A 19,983-nucleotide genomic window follows, 5' to 3' on the forward strand; every position below is an offset into this window, starting at 1 on the left:
ACAACCACAACAGGAAGTTCCTCGAAAAGCATAGCCACACAGGATTCCCAAGCTGGAAACCAATCAGTCCCAAAAGTACCTGGTTACTAAATGCTGGAATTCGTTGAAATTAAAGAACAAAGGGCTGAGCAAACCTTAACAACTTGTATTGTAAAAAAAAAAAAAACCAAAAAAAAAAACCTTAGTTTAGCTTACTTACCATGGTCACTGTACCGTCTCTGTTTCTGGCTGGAGGAGATGCTTCTCTGCACCTTGTGATGAGGGGATTGTCCAGTGCTGTTATTGAGATCGCTGCTCGGCCTTACTTTAGCCAGTGACAAGTTACTACTGGAGCTGGAGTCACTAGCATCCAACTATAAAAAATGAGGGGAAATTAATATGAGCTGGTGTGGGCATTGGATTACATTACACAAGTAATGAAGTAATCATATTCTACCAAATGTGCATTTCTCCAAGATTCCTTCTACATGTATGTTCAAATTAAACCCCCTTATTTTAGAAAATACGGAAATTACGACAGTAATTTTGTATAGATCCCAGTACCAGCAGAGAGCCAACAATGCCTTGATCTTTCGGTTCAGATTCAATCAGCATTGTCCACCCATTTTCTCCAGTGGTACCCCGTTATGTGCAAGCTGTCACATTGGGGGAAGTACAAACACCATCTACAACTGCAAAGCATGTAAAAAGCTATTTCACGGATTCTGTTCTGGCAAGTGTAAAGTTTTGTGATACATTTCCCAAGAAGGGCTGTCTGGCAATGGAAGCCAGATGGATTATGATCTATTTTTCTGCAAGTGTTAGGGTACTTCTATGAAAAAGGGGGAAAATAATAATTTTAGAATGGAAGTGTCAATTTTATCACACTGCTTTGCGCAGCTTTTCCAAGAGCATTTCCCAAATTGTGTGCAGTACAAGCAATTGGTTAAAACAAAAAACTTTATCAGATTACACCCCACATGTCAATTGCATAGCGTTAAAGCTAAACTACGTTCTGTGACCCCCAGCTGTCTTTTCTCATTTCAAAACAAACAGGACATTGTTTGCGTTGAGTGAAAAGGCTTTAGAAAAATGCAAGTGATAATTGTGGTTCCATGCTATAAAAATGTGTCCTCAAAAATACAGGGCAGAGCCATGCAGTCTTTCCTTTATACCTTTGAAATTAAATGTGCGTATTGCACAGGCACAACCTAAATATGGAGTGAATTGCATATTCTGCATATAATGTTTTGTCCTACCTCTGAGGATTTCCTTCCAAGTAACAGGTAGGTAGCCGTTATCTCATCATATTTCATCTTACTGAGGGATTCTTGAATTTCCTCTTTCGAATATCCCATTCCTATCATGATATCTATTTAAAAACAAGAAGTCTGAATCAGTGTTTTCCAGCAGCTGTTTTACATCACATATTTATTTACCCAAGGAAGAAAGGTGCTTTCACTTGCCCACATCGTTCATATCAAATGAAGATAGTTAACAAAAGTATTTTTTTTTATTAAATAGGTAATCTAGTCTGTGGCCACAGCAGAAAATGGGAAAATATACTACTTTATCAATATCAGATTTCTATTTAATTATAAGCTTAGACTGCACTGCAATAAGAAATATAATACATATAGCAAGTGGCCATAGAGAAATGAAAGGAGTAGATGTTGCTTAGTGAACCACTCAGCTCAATGTTATATAAGGCTTTAGGTGCAACCTCCCAAATGCGGAGAGATCAATGACAACTGTTGTATTTCTTAGTGGGACACAGACTTGAAGGCTTGCAGTTTGAGAAGCTTGATGAATAGAAGATATTGCTAGGACTAGACTAAAACAACCAAGCATCTGGCACATCTGTAGACCATATATAATTAAGTAAAACTTGCAAAAGTAGCATTATTCATCGTTGACCTCTCAATTTTCTTAAACTGAACTTTTTTGGGATACTTGCTGTAATATTTGAGTGTAGCCAGACTGTGTAGTCTCCCATGGCATAATTTATATTGGCTTCACAATATAGAAAGAACGGCTTTGGATCATCACTGCACCAAGTGTGTCCTCGATTCCTGTTCTGGCGGCAAGGGATTTCCCCTATTTTTAGTCCCGGTGACCATGGTATGCAGAACATAGAGGCAGTCCATCTCCCCAAAAGGAACAAGAGAAAATTTGTCCTACTGCAGCAATATTTGTAATATTTTGGAATTCCTAGTAATTTGTTTGTCTTGATGAATATTTTGACTGGGAGAATAAATCCATTTAGGGAGGGTACATAAAGCATTAAAAACACTGATTTGGGTTTGAATCCTTCCCCACACTATCCATTAAAATAAGTCATTGTTTTTGCTAGCAGTGCTGTGAAGTTACTAACCTACAGACAGCCACTAGAGGGCAAAATCAAAATTAAACAAAAGGCAAAGCAGGAAGCACATGAAAACAGTAGTGCATAAAAATTATTTTCGAATTACAAATTTTTGTCTTCCAAAGGACCATCAAAGGCATGGCATGACTGTTTACAGTGACTGAAAGGGCTAGACTCCATCTACTATAAAAAAAAGAATGAGTTTGTGACAGGCGTTATTGTCCATACTGTCAAATGAAGCTGTCCCTATTTACAGCAATTAGACTTTGTGGTGCATAAATTACAGGTAAAGCAATTGATTACCTATTCGTTTCTGATCTGAAATATCAAGCTCTGGCTCAACAAATGGTTTCAGCTCATCCTCTTCATGCCCTGCATTGATCCATCTGTCCTTCATTATTTGCTAAAACAGAAACAAAGAAGCAATAAGGAAAGTTAGAAACTGATTTTATTACTATGAACCTCATAATTATATGGCTCAAAATGGAAACCCAGTAGCACCCTTCCAATATTTTACCCACCCCCATCCCGACTCCTTTCCCTTGCTTCTTCATTCTTTGGTGAGGATTTTATATGGCCTACATTTTTCCCCATTTATTTTTGTTTTTTTGTATGTAAAATATTTGAAAATAATTGTAACCTTATAAAGAGCAATTGTATTTTCCTACGAGAAATATGTTTTGGTGTACAAAATGTTACATGTCTAATCACTATGTTCTTTTTTCTTTAAATGTGTTAAGCTTGATGGTGAAACGTTATATATGGACTACTGTTTATTTTAATCTGTTTATTGTATGCAGGTTAAATGAGCCAACTACATCACACCAGCTGTCAACCCTCTGCTTAATAAATCACACAACACCTTTCCTCTGAAACAAAGCAGTGTACACATTAACAAAGAATAAAATCACTTAGGCATAAGAACTTCAAAGCTCTGCAAGGGTGATCTCTATTTGTATTAATACACAAGGTTTGTTAACTGGCTAGTGTTTTGGGTTAGATCAGCCAGTTCCAAGTTACTCCCACAGAGTGGGGCCTAGAGGAGTGGATGGCAATTAGAGGTCAATCAGTTTTAAAGTAATTCTGCTACAACAAACTAGTATGATGCTTTTATTAAACAATACCAAATAAAAGCCTTTAATGGTTCTACATTTATATAAAAAAAAATTTGATAGTCAAATTAGTCATAGTTATCACTAAGTTGGAGGAGATCACATTTTAGACAAAACAGCAATCAATAAATGAATACATAAGGACAGAGTATTGTTAGGGCATGAATTTTTGCGTGCGATTACTACACCTCAGTGGTATCTTTACACGGTTACCAAAAGATATTTTATTTCAAGCATTTTAAACAAAAACATTCACAAGGGCCTGGTTTATGTACCTCTAGAGTGCCTCTTTTGGTTGGGTTTAGCACCAGAAATCGCTTAAGAAGGTTTTCACAGTCTGTTGACATGTAAAAGGGAATTCGGTACTTTCCCCGTAGTACTCTTTCCCTTAATTCCTAGAAAAAAGAAAAATATTTTTTAATCAAAAAAAATAAAAAATGTACCATATGTATTTTAGTCATTTTTTATTAGGTAGCAACAGGTTTTTTGTATTATTTACATTTGTACTGGTTTGAGTAACACCAACTGCCTGTTTAACTGTCCAATAGAAGCCTGGAATTCATGCTAAGTTAATGTTGCTACTTCACTAGCTACATCCCTAAAATTTCCATCATAATTTTTATATAATTTCCATCATCTTCATCCTCTTTAGAATGCCTGAAGACTAAAGCCAGTGGGATTCCTAGTTATAGAACATCCCTGTACATTACATGCAATTATTTATAATATTTTCTTTAACGCATAATGAAATGTATTTTATTTTATTACATAAACAGTGTAAGTACCTGAATTTGACCTGGTAATGAACTTTTGTAAATGTCAATATAGTAGATCTCAGATTGGAAGAAAGTGGGGAAAAAAGCATTAAAAAAACATGCTTAAGACAAGACAAAGGAGTGAAAGATCACAAGCCAAAGAAACAACACAACCATTAAGAGTTTGTAAACCGGATCCTAAAAAATATGGTAATCTCTCTTACCGGACAGGGATGGGCAACAGAACGGTTAGTGTTATTTTCAGTATTGGACAAAAAAAATGCTTATACTTTGTGAGATAAAACTGCTCCTATATCACATATAGATCAATGTAAAAACATCTGGCTACTAAAGAACACTCCAAAACTATCATATAGTGAGGGGATACACTAATTTTGGGGAAAATATTCAAAATTCATTTTTATATTGTAGAGGACATGCAGCTGACTGATGTAACCTAGCCATAATGACAATGGGCATAAATAAAGTAGGCCAAAAGCATTCTTGTTCAAAGGGATTTAATTAAAACATAAGAACAGCTAGTCATCATTGGGAGTGGTACATCTAGAACCTACGTAGATAATTTATAATGGAGCACCTCCAAAAACATGCCATAATCAAGTTAGTTATACGTCCAGGGGGTCACAATGGTGCACATATTAAAAGAAAATTTTTATTTAGCAAGATGCTGTGGTTGCTCACCTTCCTCAAAAATGCTGGAAAATGTACATTGAAAGTTCTGATTTTACTCCTAATTTCACTTGCAAATAGGTTTACTGGGTAAGTGATTTATGGTATTGAAGTTGGCGATATTAAAAAAAAATATAGACAGTTTACAGTTCTAAAAGAACATGTTTGGTTTAGAATATTTCCATGTTAGCAAAGCATCTGAATTGTACAATGTAGAATGTTTCCCCCTCATCAATGCACATCAAAACAGGGATTTCCAGGAAAAAAAATAACAAAAGAAAAACAGGATTTTGGTGGGAGTCATTAATAAGGATGATTAGTATCTAAACCAGCAAACTCAGATTTACAGTCTGACCCCTAGTTACGTTGTCAAATCTATTCACTGTGTATTCAACAATTTAAAATCACTTGCAAACTTTCTTAATGATGGCTGATCCAGTGAGCAGGAGATATTCTGCCCATTCTATTTCACAGGGTGACCATAATGCTGTGTGTTTTCCCTAAATAATTTCAGAATTGTCTCCCTTTTACAGAAACAAAAAAAGATCTACTGGGAGGATAAATAGGGTATAAACAATGTTACATGGGAGACTTGAGAAGGTAGCTGGGTGTAAGAACTGCAGTGCAGCTTCTCAGCTGTTCTTTTAAAGCAACTGTACATGGAACATAATCTGATGCCCCTAACCTCCTGTGCAGTTCTTTTCTGTCCCGATCTATATGTCTAAAAGCAGTACATTGTTTTTCATGAAAATTTATTTTACAGTATAATATAATAGTATGAGTATAATAAAGTTTGAAACACAAAATCCTGTCCAAATAATAAATTAAAAAAAAAAATCTAAAACTTTGACATGATTGTTTATTCAAACTTTATTATACTCATTCTATTTTAATATACTGTAAAATAAGTTTTCATGAAAGAGACTTTATGTACTGCTTTTAAAAATATAAATCCACTGTATTGCATTTGATACAGTTATTTTGTAATTCAATACAAAATAATTTGAAATTCCTGCCACGCCGACGTCACCAGGAAGAGGATGCGGCTAGAGGATGGCAGGACAATGGAGGACGCCGATGGGACCAAGTAAGTGTTTGTTTTTACTTTTTTAACTACCACAAGTGTGACTCGGGGGTTACCGCTTTCAGTTTTGTTTTTTTTTACTCCGAGTCACACTTGGGTTTACCGCTGGGGAGGTTAAAGACTTAACCTTTGGATTAAGACAATGGATGCACTGGGTACATGAAGGCAATTAGGCAACCCTAGAAAGACTTCTACACAAAGGCCCAAGAGTCATCATAACACTGCTTTGAAGGCTGCAGAAAAGAAAAGACATTACCAGCATGAATATATCATGCTCCCAATCATTGAGGGAAGTACATTACACTGGCAATGATCAATAATGCTCCCATAACTAGCATACAAAATATTATGTATCCTTCCACTATACCTATCTATCAAGAATGCCAATATTATTGTGGATGGTTTAGTGTTTTCAGTAAAGCTCTAAAGTAACCCCACTAAACATACCTTTAAGTTTTGTCCATCAAAGGGTAAAGATCCACTGACCAGCGTGTAAAGAATAACTCCTAAGCTCCAGACATCTACCTCAGGTCCATCGTACTTCTTCCCTTGGAAGAGCTCTGGAGCAGCATAGGGTGGACTCCCGCAAAAAGTGTCAAGTTTGTTGCCAACAGTAAACTCGTTACTAAACCCAAAGTCCGCTATTTTAATGTTCATATCTGCATCCAGTAAGAGGTTTTCTGCCTGCAGTATCAAGAACAAAAATTATTGCACAGCCAAAATTCACAATTAAAAATAAACATTTAAAAAATTTACAAAGTAACCAAATTGCGTTTCATTCAACTATAGTCAGATCGGTGAGTAATATAAAAGGGTTCCTAGGGGGACTTGACCTTTAAAGTAGAAGGTCTTTTAAAACAAACCCATTACACCACTCATGCCAACATTTTACTTAACAGACAGACAAGCTTGGCCTCCTAGACATGTCATGGGTGACAGTAGCAGATACCATCTGAAAACAAGACGGTAATTTAGGGGAACTATAGTGTACTTTCAGGATGAATTCTGAATTATATTCAATATTTGTAAACGAACAAACACCATAATGAAAATGCTTTCTGTTCTATATCCTCCAATAATTAACAGATTCATTTTCACTTTCATTCTTGTAAATTGTAGTTTGTGTCCATAATCTGAACAGACTAGGCTCTATGCCTCAATAAAAAGATACCATGACACCATGCATCTCAACAACGATGAGGTGCAACTTTCTACATGGAACCCACTCAAACACTTAGTTTAACCAGCATGGTAAAATAGATAAGAATGGTATGGTCACAAAGTCCGTTCAGCAATTTGCGCTCTAGTTTGACATTAAACATATTTAGACATTTTAACTGCACCTTAATTTAAAGTAAATTGTTCCACTTAGGTGTTAAAAGGCTACATTTAGCATATTGTAAAGAGTGTCTCATGCTTTCATTGGCATATTATTTTCAGGACATTATCACGACAGAAGATGAAGACATTGAATTAGTCTGTGGACTGGGAACATGCTGCTAAAGCAAATGTGGACATAATTTTTTCATAGTAAGTACCACATATACATAAGTATTACACTAAAGCCATGTAATGCTTAGGCAAATTAACTTGAGAGCTTTTTAATGCTTGGAGGATAAATTTTCTGTTGCTACAAATAATAAGACACAACCTTCAACAAAGTAACAATTTATAACCAAGGGAGGGGTTTTCTACTTACCTTAAGATCCCTATGAACAATGTGTTTCTGATGACAGTACTGCACAGCAGACACAATCTGCGAAGCAGAAAGCAACATATTACAATATCATTGAAAAAAAACCTGGAAACAACTGAACACCGCAAGGTTAATCGATCTACACATAAAACCCAACATTTTTTTATTATTTCTGGCGCAACCATCTTGTGCCAGAAATAGGCCAAAATGATAGGGTATCAACAATCTTAAAAAAAAATGAACAACATTTGCATTGGCAACAGGTTTGAAGGACATAAGTTCAGGTATCAATTAAAACCTGCATTTATATTTTAACAGGCTAAACAATTAAAAAACACTTGATATTCAACACACTGAATGAATGTATGGTTTGCTGAATGGTTGTAAATATCTTCTATGCAGCTTAAATTCACTGAAAAAAAAGAAAAAAAAAGCGCATTGAAATAATAAAACTTGCATGCAAGCAAGATACCTACTGTAAATGACTCACAGTTACTATTTAGAGAAAACACTGAAATCAATGAATGACTGTTCGTCCCCTACATTGTCTGCAGACATTCTTTTTTTTCTCTCCATGTTTGGCTAAGATAGGGGGAAATAAATGTTTTTAAGGAAATTATTTCTCTACTACACACCTGCCGGAATTTGGCTCTTGCTTCCTTTTCCTTCATTCTTCCATGTGCAACCAAATAGTCAAACACTTCCCCTACAAAGAAAATGAAGAAAAAAAAAAAGAACAATATGAAACAGAGCAGGAAACTGATCTATGGTATTACTAAAACTCTAAATTTTAACACATTGACCAAAAAGGTTAGAATCGCTTTTTATGGGGTCCTTAGATCATTGGAAAACCAGGAGAAAACTGAACAACAAGGTAGGTGCCTGGACTCCAAGATTGGATACACTGACTGCTATATTTGCCTGGATTTCAAAGTAAAAGTCTGTGTGAATGATGCCAAACAACAGCTTCAAGAAGCTTTTGTATTCCTCACATACTTGTACAAATTTGCAAAATCCATATGAAGTGAACAAATGCACCAGGCCTGATCACTACGGCACAGATGCCTGTATACCAAGACTGGCCTAATAGTCACAAATTCTTTGGAAGGTAGGACACATCACATGTCAGTGTTCTCCCCAGCCCCTTTTAGCTGGGCACACCACCCAGCACTTTTCAGTAACCACATGGCTGTTTCTGGGTAGTTACTGATGAGTTGGGTCACAATACAGGGGCTGCCACCAACGTAAAATTTCTTCCCAATCAGGTTCAAATAATTTCTGGGCTGAGCACTGCTGTGCATTTGGTGGTGTTAAGTTCTTTTTTAAAGTTACACTGTTACAAAGTCACAGATTTTAGCCAGGAGAGATAATGTAAATGCCTGAATTAGCATTTACAGGTGTCTTTAGTATGTATGCACACTCAGCAGTGCTGTAGCTTTCTTTATCCTGCAGAAATTCTGGGAGTAACATAGGCTCGTGAGCAGGAACCAGTTTAAAATGTGTGAAGTGGAAACAGGTTCCCTTAAAATTCCAACTACACTTGTGGAAATTACATGAAATAGCCTTGAAATTCAATTGTAGCAAACTCAGATACCATCATGCATTTGGCCAAGCACCTCGGGCAGACTCATCTACTGCATACTGCTTCAGTTTGAAAGTAACTTACTGAGAATACGCAGGAGAGATTTTATTTTAGATATAATAAAAAAAAAAAGTGCACACAGTTCTGTTGTGTAAAACTCACAGGAAAGTGAAGATTGCCAAAGAGACTAAACAGGAAAACAGTTACATGCCCAAACTGTACTACTTGGTTTTGTGTCAGAAGTTTTCATAGGAAAAAATAAGCCGAGCTGGTCTTTAAAGCTGTGATCACTCACTTACAAACTACCAAGTCCATCCTTAGTAAGTACATTTGAGGTTACGCCTAAAAAGCTCAATTTTCAGAACATGACCTTCTGCTCTGGCACTTTCCTCTGTAAAATAAACTTCCTCTCTCTGTACTTCATTAACACCGCTGACCACATTTACAGAGCAGTGCTGCCAAAAAAACTTACACACACACACTCCTAAGCAGACGCATGTACAAGGGAAACCCTATTTTACAAGAGCGCTGCATAGAACAAAAAGTCGGCCGCTTAAAAGATCAGTTCTTGTGCAGCAAGGTCCATGGAAGACTTGGCAGGATTTCCACTGCAAGTCCCAGCATGCATTTCCCCAGCATGCAAACAGACTCTAGTTTAACAGCTTTTAAGATAAACAAAACTAAATCTTCATTATCTCAATATCAATATGATCCTTTAGTGAATTCTAGTACTTTATTTCATCTGTATGGAACTTGGAAACAAAGCTGCATAAATTTTCCAAACACAAATATATTTGCCTGCATAAGGATTTGTATTTTTGTTGAGCCATTTCCTGCACAGCAGGTTGGTAATGTGATTTTTAGTTAGGTCATCTCCCTACCCCCAGCCTGTCACTGGACATTAAAAGAGCAGTGGCAGGCTAGTGAGTACATCTTTCTCCTCTCCTATGTTTTTTTTTTTTTTTTTTTTAAGTTAGCATGCCACAAAACTAATGCAACCACTACATCTAAGGACTAGTAATCTGTCCTTGGTTTAGTAAATCTTGATCTACCTCAATCCTATTCATGTCTGTACAATGGTGTCTACTAGAGAAGCCCAGAAACAAGTCAAGTTAAAAGTACTTACCGCCGCTTGCATATTCCATTATCAAGTAGAGCGTTTTATCAGTTTCAATAACTTCAAATAACTTAACTGCATGGAGAGAAAAGCAACAATGAATACATAGATTTGTTTATTTATTTATAAAAGTGTTACACAACAAAAGATCAAGTGTTTCCAGCTGTTTAGAAAACGGAAATATAAGAAACAAGCAATCTTCTCTCCGGTCTCCACATCAGCACAGGATCCACAGAAAAAAAAAAAATGAGCATGGTTGCCAGCAGTAACATAGAAGACAAAGCAAAAATTTGTAGCATCCGGGGACTTAACAAAAACTAGAGGAAATTATGAGTAAGAGGTTTTAATTAATCCCCTATGTTTTCAAAATGAGATTTCCAGGAAACAATGTACACACATATGTAAAACCTAAAACTGCACTTGCTACAGCTGTAAATTAAATATAAAAGAGAACCATCAGAAAGCAACAGAATACATTTGACTACATTTAGAAAGTGTGGTGTGTAGTAAATCACAGAAATCAACAACTAGAATAGAAAAAATAAATCTGACTGATTGCTCAGGGTTAGGTCACATCTTGAAGTTGCGATTTTAATACTTCATTAAACACCATTTAAATGGATGCAAACCTTAACTACATACGATGTAGCTTTTTATGCTATTCTTGTTTATACCCGTTTGTTTGTTTTTGTTGTATCTCAGAACTGATGACCTCACAGAGCAACTTCCTATCTATACGCACTGCTACATGACCATCCTTAGGGCAAGTTTCCTGATGACAAAAGCAGAGAATGTCTATGTAATGTCTGTTGAAATGGTTACTCATGCTTCAGCACGTCCCCCATCACAAAGACTACGATTGGAAGCCAGGGAGAGAGCACTATTACTGAAATTATTTTAAAATGTCCTTGAAGCTTTCACATATTAATGAGTTTACACATACCGTATTTTCCGGCGTACAAGACGACTTTTTAACCCCGAAAAATCTATGACAAAGTCAGGGGTCGTCTTGTACGCCGGGTACCAGTACTTACCTGCAGCGCCCGGTGTCCCCGCGAGTCCCCTCTCTGGTCTGGCGTCCCTGTGAGTCCTCCTGTGCCTCCTTCTGTCTTCCTGCTTTTCAGCTTACACGAGTCCTCCTGGGCAGGCTCGCGTTGCTTCACAGCAGGACTCGTGTAAGCTGAAAAGCAGGACGTGAGCCTGGATTGGCTCTCCAGTGGAGAGCCTGGATTGGCTCTTCACTGGAACACGCCCATTCATTAAAGGAACGTGCCCATTCATTACTAAGAACTAGTAGTGTACAGTTCTTTCTGCCTCTCAGTTCTCACACAATAGTGAGATATGACAGGCAGAAGGAACAGTACAATACTGGGCATATAACACGACCCTCAAATGATTGGTTAGAGTGGGGGGTCGTCTTATACGCCCAGTCGCCTTATACACCGGAAAATACGGTACTTTAAATTATCAATCTACCATAAACTAATTTAAGCTTGAACTGATATTTTATCCACTGAAGACACCAAGGGTCTCCAATGATTAATTCTTCAGAAATTAGATTTCTGCAGTGACAGCAAGGCTATAGCACTTGGGTAAGTCACGAATTAGGGTTAGGACAGTTACTAAAACTGAGCTAACAATTCAGGACTAAGGCTACGTACACACATAGGATTTGTTGTTGCTGGAAACTCTTTCATGAGCGTTTCCAATGACCGATGAATGGACGAGCACTTTACACACAGAACCTATTCTGTTCTATGGAGGAGGGAAGCACCAGTGAGGGGCACCTCGCTGTGCTGACATGCAGTCATACCCAATAATCGTCCACTGCCCCGGTGTGGACGAAAATCACTTATAAAGCATCAGGTGTCCCAAAAACAGGCCATTAATCCCTAAAACTTTAGTTTTGCAACAAAGTGATTTTTTAATACTGAGGTGGCAACTTCTTTACGCATGAACTGTGCTATACTGGGTGAAAACACAGTCCAGTTCATTAAATTTATCTACCCCAAACTAAAAATACAGAAACACTCACCTATATTAGGATGATTTAAAATCTTCATAATTCGTACTTCCCTGAATAGCTAAATGAAAAAAAACACACAACATTAAAATACAGAAGTACTGCATTAAAAAATACACCTAGCATACATACAAAATATTTATGAATGTCAGAAAGCTAATGTAATAAATAAACCACAAACACGTCATGGGTGAATTGCCAATCTAAAACATTTCAAATCACCTATAGTTTAAACTGTGCCATGAAGGTTTTACTTTTTTTTTTTTTTTTTTCCATTTAACACCAATAATCAAAAGCTACAGCATACACCACATTTCTGCTGTTTAGTTTACTTTTAGGCAAGGTATTTAGCAATAAAAAATCTCATCTGCATTAAAATCCACAACATTTAACATTATTGTTGGAAGCTTCCCACTTGGATATGATGTCAGCAGACCAAGATCTGTTTGACATTATTAAGTGGCATTTTATAGTATTATCTTATGCTGCGCTTTTGGCTGCTTTATTAAGGGTTATGTAGGGAGGGCAAAGGGAGAGGTGGAGGAGCTAGACCAGCACCGATAGAAATAAACACTCCTAGAAGAGGAAAGATTTATGAAGTAAAGAGGCAGGGGACTGTGCAAGGCAACTAACCCTGTCTGAAGTAGTCACATTTGCTAGCAAGCTCATAGGCACATTGCAAACTATTCTTTGGAAAGGAAAGGCTACCCAAACATTGAAATCATGTTGCCTTTTTTGTGCTTTTACCTGCAATTTTTCCTGGTTGGCAACCGAGTCACATTGACAAATGTGGGCACTGTAGAACAACCAGATTTGATTGACCACAAAGCAAACCACATCATACTTCCAAGTTGTATCATGGTACAACTTTATACAGCTTACAATATCTGGCTTATGTAACAAGGTGGCACAACGAATGGAAAAAACTTTAACCAAAAAACCAAAAGCAGCCAGACGTCATCATTTATCAGCTCAAACTAGCCTGAACAATGAAAGATTGTGCTTTATAGAACTTTCTTACGGTTATGTTTTGGGTTTAGTTTCCTTCCATACCAGACAAGAACACATGTCAAATAAGCCATAAAATTCCAAGCTGTGCATTCCCTCAGACTGGCAGGAAACAAGTCCTACAGCTTACGTGAGGGCAGCATTCTTCTCAGCAATTAAAAAGGACAAATGACATTCACATTGTGAAAGAACTGCACAACCAGGCTGAATTAGGCACTAAATTTAGAACAAAAATTATCATCTCCATTAACTGTCAGCTGACTGATGCAAGATTTAAATTATAAATGAGATGCCTGGCTTCCTACCCCACCCAGAAGACAGAGCTGCACAGCTACAACCTGTGATGCCACAAAGGAAGCCTTCACAGCAATTTTTCTGTCTATACATACAAGAGAAAGACTTTGAAATACAGGTAAAATACTCAGATTGTGAGCCCTTTGAAGGACAGTTAGTGACATGACTATGGACTTTGTAAAGCGCTGCGTTATATGTTGGGGCTATAAAAATACTGTGTAATAATAATATAAATAATATATTGTACCCGGGTCACTTTTTTTTACATCCGTGGTAAAATTGGGTGTGTCAACTACCAGCTCCCCCCAAAATATTCTATGGTTCCCTTTTTTGCTTATATGTACAAAGTGACACACAAGCTTGAGAAAAAGAATGGGAATTCTGCAAGCAAAAGGCTGCCAGCAAGTTAGAATCCTGACCAACTGGGGGTAGTTGCTGCGGCTCTCACAATTCAAAACTAAGGAAATAATGGGGGGGGAGACTACATGTCTTACAAGGCGACAACACTGGCCATTTCTTTGAAGAACCAACAACATTGTGACCCAAATACAGGTGGATGGATCAACATAAAATAATGCTACAAGGAGGCTCAATAAAAACATCAGCCCGCATCATATATATTCTCAGTTTATCCCATTAATCTGCTTTGATAAAAAGGGAGTATTCTGTTACAATATATTGTAACACATCAAGAATGTATGCACAACAAAACTGTAAAGCTACTGGTAGGTCCGCTTTAAGCAGGAAATCATGCAAATATTTAATCCCTAGACACTGCCCTGAAATTGTAGGATTTATCACAATTTAACTTCCAAGGCATCTTTTTTTTTTCATGTGAACAATGATCTACTGTCTGACTGTAGGAATGGCTTCTGCCTGCCAGACCTTCACCAGTGAATCATTCCATCCTGCCCACACTGGTAGTTACCAAAACACCTTCTGTTTCCTCTCTTCAGTTTAAGAGCATGATTACTAGCTAAGAGAAAAGAACAGCTCATCACAATCCCCTCTTACCGCATACAACCATCCTATTTTAAAAAGAATAAATACAGTGTGAATAGGTGCAGAGAAAACTCTGACTCATATCAACTGGCAGGTAAAGCAAACAGAAGATAAAGCACACGAACACACTCAACCTGGTCATCAAGTGCAAGAAAAAGCAATAGATATTAAAAATGGGTTGGATGAATTAGTATAACTTTACTGCAAACCAGAGATGCATAGACATGCAAGATGTGCATGTAAGAAATGGGCAGGCACCCCAATGGTCGGTTTACCATGAGGCTTCATAATATAGACTAGCTCAAAAAAACTAAATATCTCAAAATTATCAGATGGAGAGATTTATTCTGCTCTAACAGCAGCCAAACATTTTATCATGTGAAACAACTCAAACAAATCAAGATTATATAAATAAGCTGAAAATCATATGTACTGGAAGAATACACAGGCGATTAGTGATTAAACTATGATAAAGAGGAAACATACAAAAACAGCTATTTGTCATTTTTAATTGCCCATAGTTCTGCTTTATATTTGCTGCTTTCCTATCCTACTGGACCTGTTAGGTCTGGGGACTCAGGCGCAGGCGCATAGAACACAACCATAAGAAAGGGTGTTCACACGCTTCCACACATCCAGCATCATCAGCAATTCCAAGGGCTCAGGCAGAGGAATGGAACAGGGGTGGAAAAGCTAAAAAGGTAGTGGTAGCAGAAGGGGGGTGTCCAAGGGTCTGTACAGGGCCTTCAAAAAAATTTTTGTGCTTTGCAATGTTTTTCTCATGATTTTCTAAAGTGACCAGACTACACTTAAATCATCATCATCATCACTGCAGTTTGTAAATTTGCTTTTCTTTCGCAGAACCTAACCCATTTTGTCCTTATTCAGTAAAGCTAAAATGTATTGTTTAAAATTCATGGAAACAGAATACCACTTTAGCATGAAGATTCTGTTAGCCACATAATTCAGTAACAAACGTTCACTGATATCCTCAGGCTATTTTAGGACATTACCCTCACACGCTCAATAGCTCCCATTTCAACCATATTGGAGTAGTTGGGACCTATTATGTGCATGTGCAGCTGTGTTGTGGTGGTTTGAGGGGCAATTTCTAGAAACAAAACATAGCTTCTTACCAACCTTACTTGGCCACCCACTACCATCGACTTGGATGCTAGAAGACTGGAGATGGCTTAATCTCTTGCTGAGCACCACAACTGCACAACAAAGCATTCATCCAAAGCTGCATTTTGATCCAATCATGGGGCAAATCATGCAGTTTAAGACCACACATCTGAATAAGGCTTAAAGACACTGATCCCTCCTGAACATAATGTTTTTGCATAAACTGTTGACTTTACTTGTGAACTTGTTTAGGCCAAAACAGACCAAAATGTTATACAAAGAATCTTTTTAAAAAATATAAGCACTCATCCTAAAATCTCCTAATCTAGACTCAACTTTTCCACATTACCTCACTTCCTGCAGAACCCTATGTTCTGGAAATCTGCTCGGTCAGGCAATACAAGATGAACATCTTATAAAATATTAAAGAGACAATAAGGGGAGAATCAAAACTAGAATTGATTGCCTGCACTGCACTTTTATTCCCAAATGCAACCTTTGAAAACTTTGAGCATTTGATTTTTCCATTAGTATGGAAAAAGGTTTTTTTTTTCAACGCATGGTTGCAATGGAATTAGCAGTCCTGTTCAGCTATAGGAGACTTTGGCTTCTGTTAAAGGGGACTACAATCAAATGTCAGTAATACAAATGCACTGTTTTGCAGGAACTTTATTTTAGCCACAAATACCTTTACTACACAAAATAAACCTTGTATGGACCCTGGCACAAACATAGGTTGTTTGCAATGCCCCTGCTTTCAAACTAAGGCTAAGTACACACGTGCAACAATTGTCGTTGGAAACGAACGATTAATGACCAATTGTTCGATAATCGCTAACAAAAAAGCGCACAACGCCAGCCCAGCGACGCCAATGAAAGATGAACGCCGCCGGAAACCAACGACTGTTCTGGTAGATCTGTTGTGTGTACGGTCGTTCAGTGATCATGGATTGTTCTGTGGTACACTTTCTCCGGTACTCGTCACTTTTTGTCTATCGTTCAAATGATCGCATCTAGTATGTGTACATTATTGGTGGATTATATCTGAACGACCGTATCGTTACAACATGTGCAGAATTGTGCACAATACGATTGTTCAAAATAATTGTGAATCTGTCGTTAATCATTCGTTTTCTAACAATTATTGCATGTGTAAACCTAGTCTAAGATTTGATTCCATAACCAAAACCCTCTAATCAACTGAAGAAGCAATCCAACAAGATAAGGTTCTTTCACTAGTTTTTAGCATGGCAACCGGCTTGTCATGTCAGCAGTGTGGAGACTCGAATGTTTATTTTGACAACAGTGCAGGTTGAGGAGGAGAGGAGGGAAGCCTAAAGCAGCCACCACAGCACTAGAACCCCACCGAGGGGCCGTCTCCTCCAATCCCTTATTCCCATTTACAACATTAGCTGATAAATTGTGCTTAGCCAGCCCTAGCGCATGTAGAAAATAAAGTTTCAGGAAGGTCGAAAAAAATAAATAAAAAAAAAAACAGAAGATCAGCAGTGAAAGCCCATAGCATAAAGACACGCATAGAAAGAGCATGTTATTGGAAATTATATATTTTATTTACAATAAATTTCTGGGGGGTAATAAAAAATTTGTTATAAAAATCCTATACTAAACCTACATTCAGGGGAAAAAATTGTTTAGAAAAGCTTTAAAAAAAAAAAAAAAATGACTAAGTTTGGGTCTACTTTAAGTCTTGATGTACACGGACGTTTTCCCCAGCGTATAACCTGAGGCTTTAAAAGCCCATGTTTGAAATTCCTATGCATTCCAATAGGCTAATCTACCCCAAGAAGTTTCCTTGAGGCATGTTTATGTTTACGTTGCTTGCAACTTTGAAAATTTCAATGGGGCATTTTCCCGCGGTTATAAGCACTTGAAATGTAAACGCGTTTGAGACGCGGGGAAACGCGGTAAAAATTCAAGAAACCGTGAGCAAACGAGGAATAGACGTTTTTCAGCGTTTAAACGTACCGTTAAAACGGTAATAAATGTGCATAAAAACGCTTATAAACACAGTAGGAATGTAACAACGTCCGTGTAGACCCAGCCTAAGGTGTTCACGATCTGCTGCCTTGTATATTTCAATGCGAACCAGTGATGGACACTGAGCTGCTAAATCAAAAATATAAAGCTTTCACAATATATTCAAGTCTATTCAGGTAGCTCCATTCTCCAGAAAGAAATCCAAAACTTAAAAATCACAGGGATAGGAGAGTATTTTTTAAAAAATACTGCAATCAGGCAGATAAGGCTATTTTATTGCAGAAGGGACATCTACAAAAAAGGTCCTGCACGATAGGAAAATGCTTTAATAAAGGTTTTAGTTCTGCTTTAAATCCTACCTTCAGACAGCTGTGAAAAAAAGCACACAGTACAGTACCTACTACTATATAGCAACAATGACAACTTTATTTTCAACCACTTGCAAAAGAAAATATTTTAATCATTGGCTGTGAAACCTCAATGTGCTATGAAAACCCATTGTGTATGTGTTCTTGTGGATAGCAGGGCAGGATCCATTTTTGTTTCCAAAACTTCTGCAATTGGAAGGACTGAAGAACCCCCTTACAGAAGGTTTATATGCAAATTACCCCGGGAGGTCTCATCAATCCATTGGGATGACACAGACTGTCCTTTTCAAGACCTCTCATGTTCCCATGGCTGAAGCAAATGGTGTCCTTTTAGAGACTGGGAGCCTTTATTTCCTAGTGTAACCAATCACTGAATGGTTTAAAATAGCAAAGAGAGAGGATAAAAAGGAACCCAACAATACCTCCTTTAGCCAAGCATGCGTCTACCCGATGAATATATTGTATTGGTACACAATGGACTTTGACTCGCAGCTAAACAAAGAAAATGAAAAAAAAAAAACTTGTCTCAACTGCTCCCTTTTGCCACCCCTAATCGATTTAGCATAAAGAGCTCAAGTTGGATCAGGCTTGTAACTTCCAACCAATCTAACAGGTAACAGTTTTGCTCCCCTCCAACATTACAGAAACCAAGATTATTCCAGAGCACTGCTGACTGGGCAGAACGCAGCAGCGTTAATTAACAGCAGACATTCTGAAACGAGTGCAGATTTGATTAGATATTACATGGCATCCTGTACATCCACAAACCTACAATACTTCACATTATGCAATAGCTGAGGCAACACCGGTCATCAGGTATAGACAGGTTTATAGGAAGGTTTATATGTTCCAGTATATAACTGTCCTAGTACTAAGTCATAGTTAAAATGTTCTTTTTATTTCATTGATGTTTCCATTATCTAAAACATGGTAACCTGCATAAAAAAAAAATTAACCCAAACAGATCATTCACTATGGTTAATTGTATAAAGTAGGTATCCGCACAATAGTGACCAAGCAGACCATTGACCTAACATTTAAAGAACACCATTGAAAGACTTGATTTGAGCATTTTCCCTACTAACAGAGTTGGAACCTCTTTGGCCATAAATACCAACCTGATTTATTAAAGATCTCTAAGGCTGGAGTGAATACACTTTCATCAGTGAAGCTGGGTGATCCAACAAACCTAGAATGGATCTGGTACAGGACTGAAAACAGTTGCTAACAAATAGCAAATGTCTTTGAAGAAATCCACTCTATGTTTTGCAGTATCACCCAGCTTCACTGATGAAAGTGTATCCTCTCCAGCCTTGGAGAGCTTTAATAAATCAGGGCCAATATCTCAGAGCTGACCAGTGCATCTGATATAACAACCAGGCACAGAAACAGCACTCTGAAGTCCAAATCCCCAGCCCACCTGGGGATGAAGTGCTGGTTTACCTCAATACAACTACTTTATGGCTGAACAGTGTAAGCAACTGAACTGCTGTAGAGTGAGAAAAGAGGAGAAGACAGAAAAAAAAAAAAAACACAGATCTTTGCTAGAAGGCTGTTTAGTTGATTAGTATTAGTACTGGATCTGGGATTTAGATTTAGGTCAAATTTGACCAGAGTACAAGTCAATCAGTTTTTTTCTACAACATCTGAACGGAATAGATATTCTCTAAAAACCATGTGCAGATAGAAAGAGGATGACCAGCTGCCTATTTCTACTACCGTGGTTACTGGGCATCATAGTGTTATTGTACTTGCAGGAGTATTAAAGTTAGAGTCTGTGTTAGT

The 19,983-nt window shown here is 37.5% G+C and overlaps 1 protein-coding gene across 6 annotated transcripts in view; it reads right to left on the reverse strand.

Moving 5' to 3' along the window:
• The window catches only part of MARK3 (microtubule affinity regulating kinase 3), a 60,514-nt gene that overhangs the window by 19,102 nt on the left and 21,429 nt on the right, over positions 1-19,983 (reverse strand). For all 6 annotated transcript variants that reach the window (XM_072428380.1, XM_072428375.1, XM_072428376.1 and 3 more), the window contains exons 4-12: positions 12,416-12,464; positions 10,390-10,455; positions 8,317-8,387; positions 7,685-7,741; positions 6,433-6,669; positions 3,732-3,851; positions 2,648-2,747; positions 1,239-1,351; positions 200-353 (exon numbers count right to left, since the gene is read on the reverse strand). In XM_072428380.1, coding sequence (XP_072284481.1) covers positions 200-353; positions 1,239-1,351; positions 2,648-2,747; positions 3,732-3,851; positions 6,433-6,669; positions 7,685-7,741; positions 8,317-8,387; positions 10,390-10,455; positions 12,416-12,464 — 967 coding nt within the window. The remainder of the gene's footprint in view (positions 1-199; positions 354-1,238; positions 1,352-2,647; positions 2,748-3,731; positions 3,852-6,432; positions 6,670-7,684; positions 7,742-8,316; positions 8,388-10,389; positions 10,456-12,415; positions 12,465-19,983) is intronic.

The sequence above is a fragment of the Pyxicephalus adspersus genome, chromosome 12, assembly GCF_032062135.1.
Source record: "Pyxicephalus adspersus chromosome 12, UCB_Pads_2.0, whole genome shotgun sequence".
Lineage (NCBI taxonomy): Eukaryota > Metazoa > Chordata > Amphibia > Anura > Pyxicephalidae > Pyxicephalus > Pyxicephalus adspersus.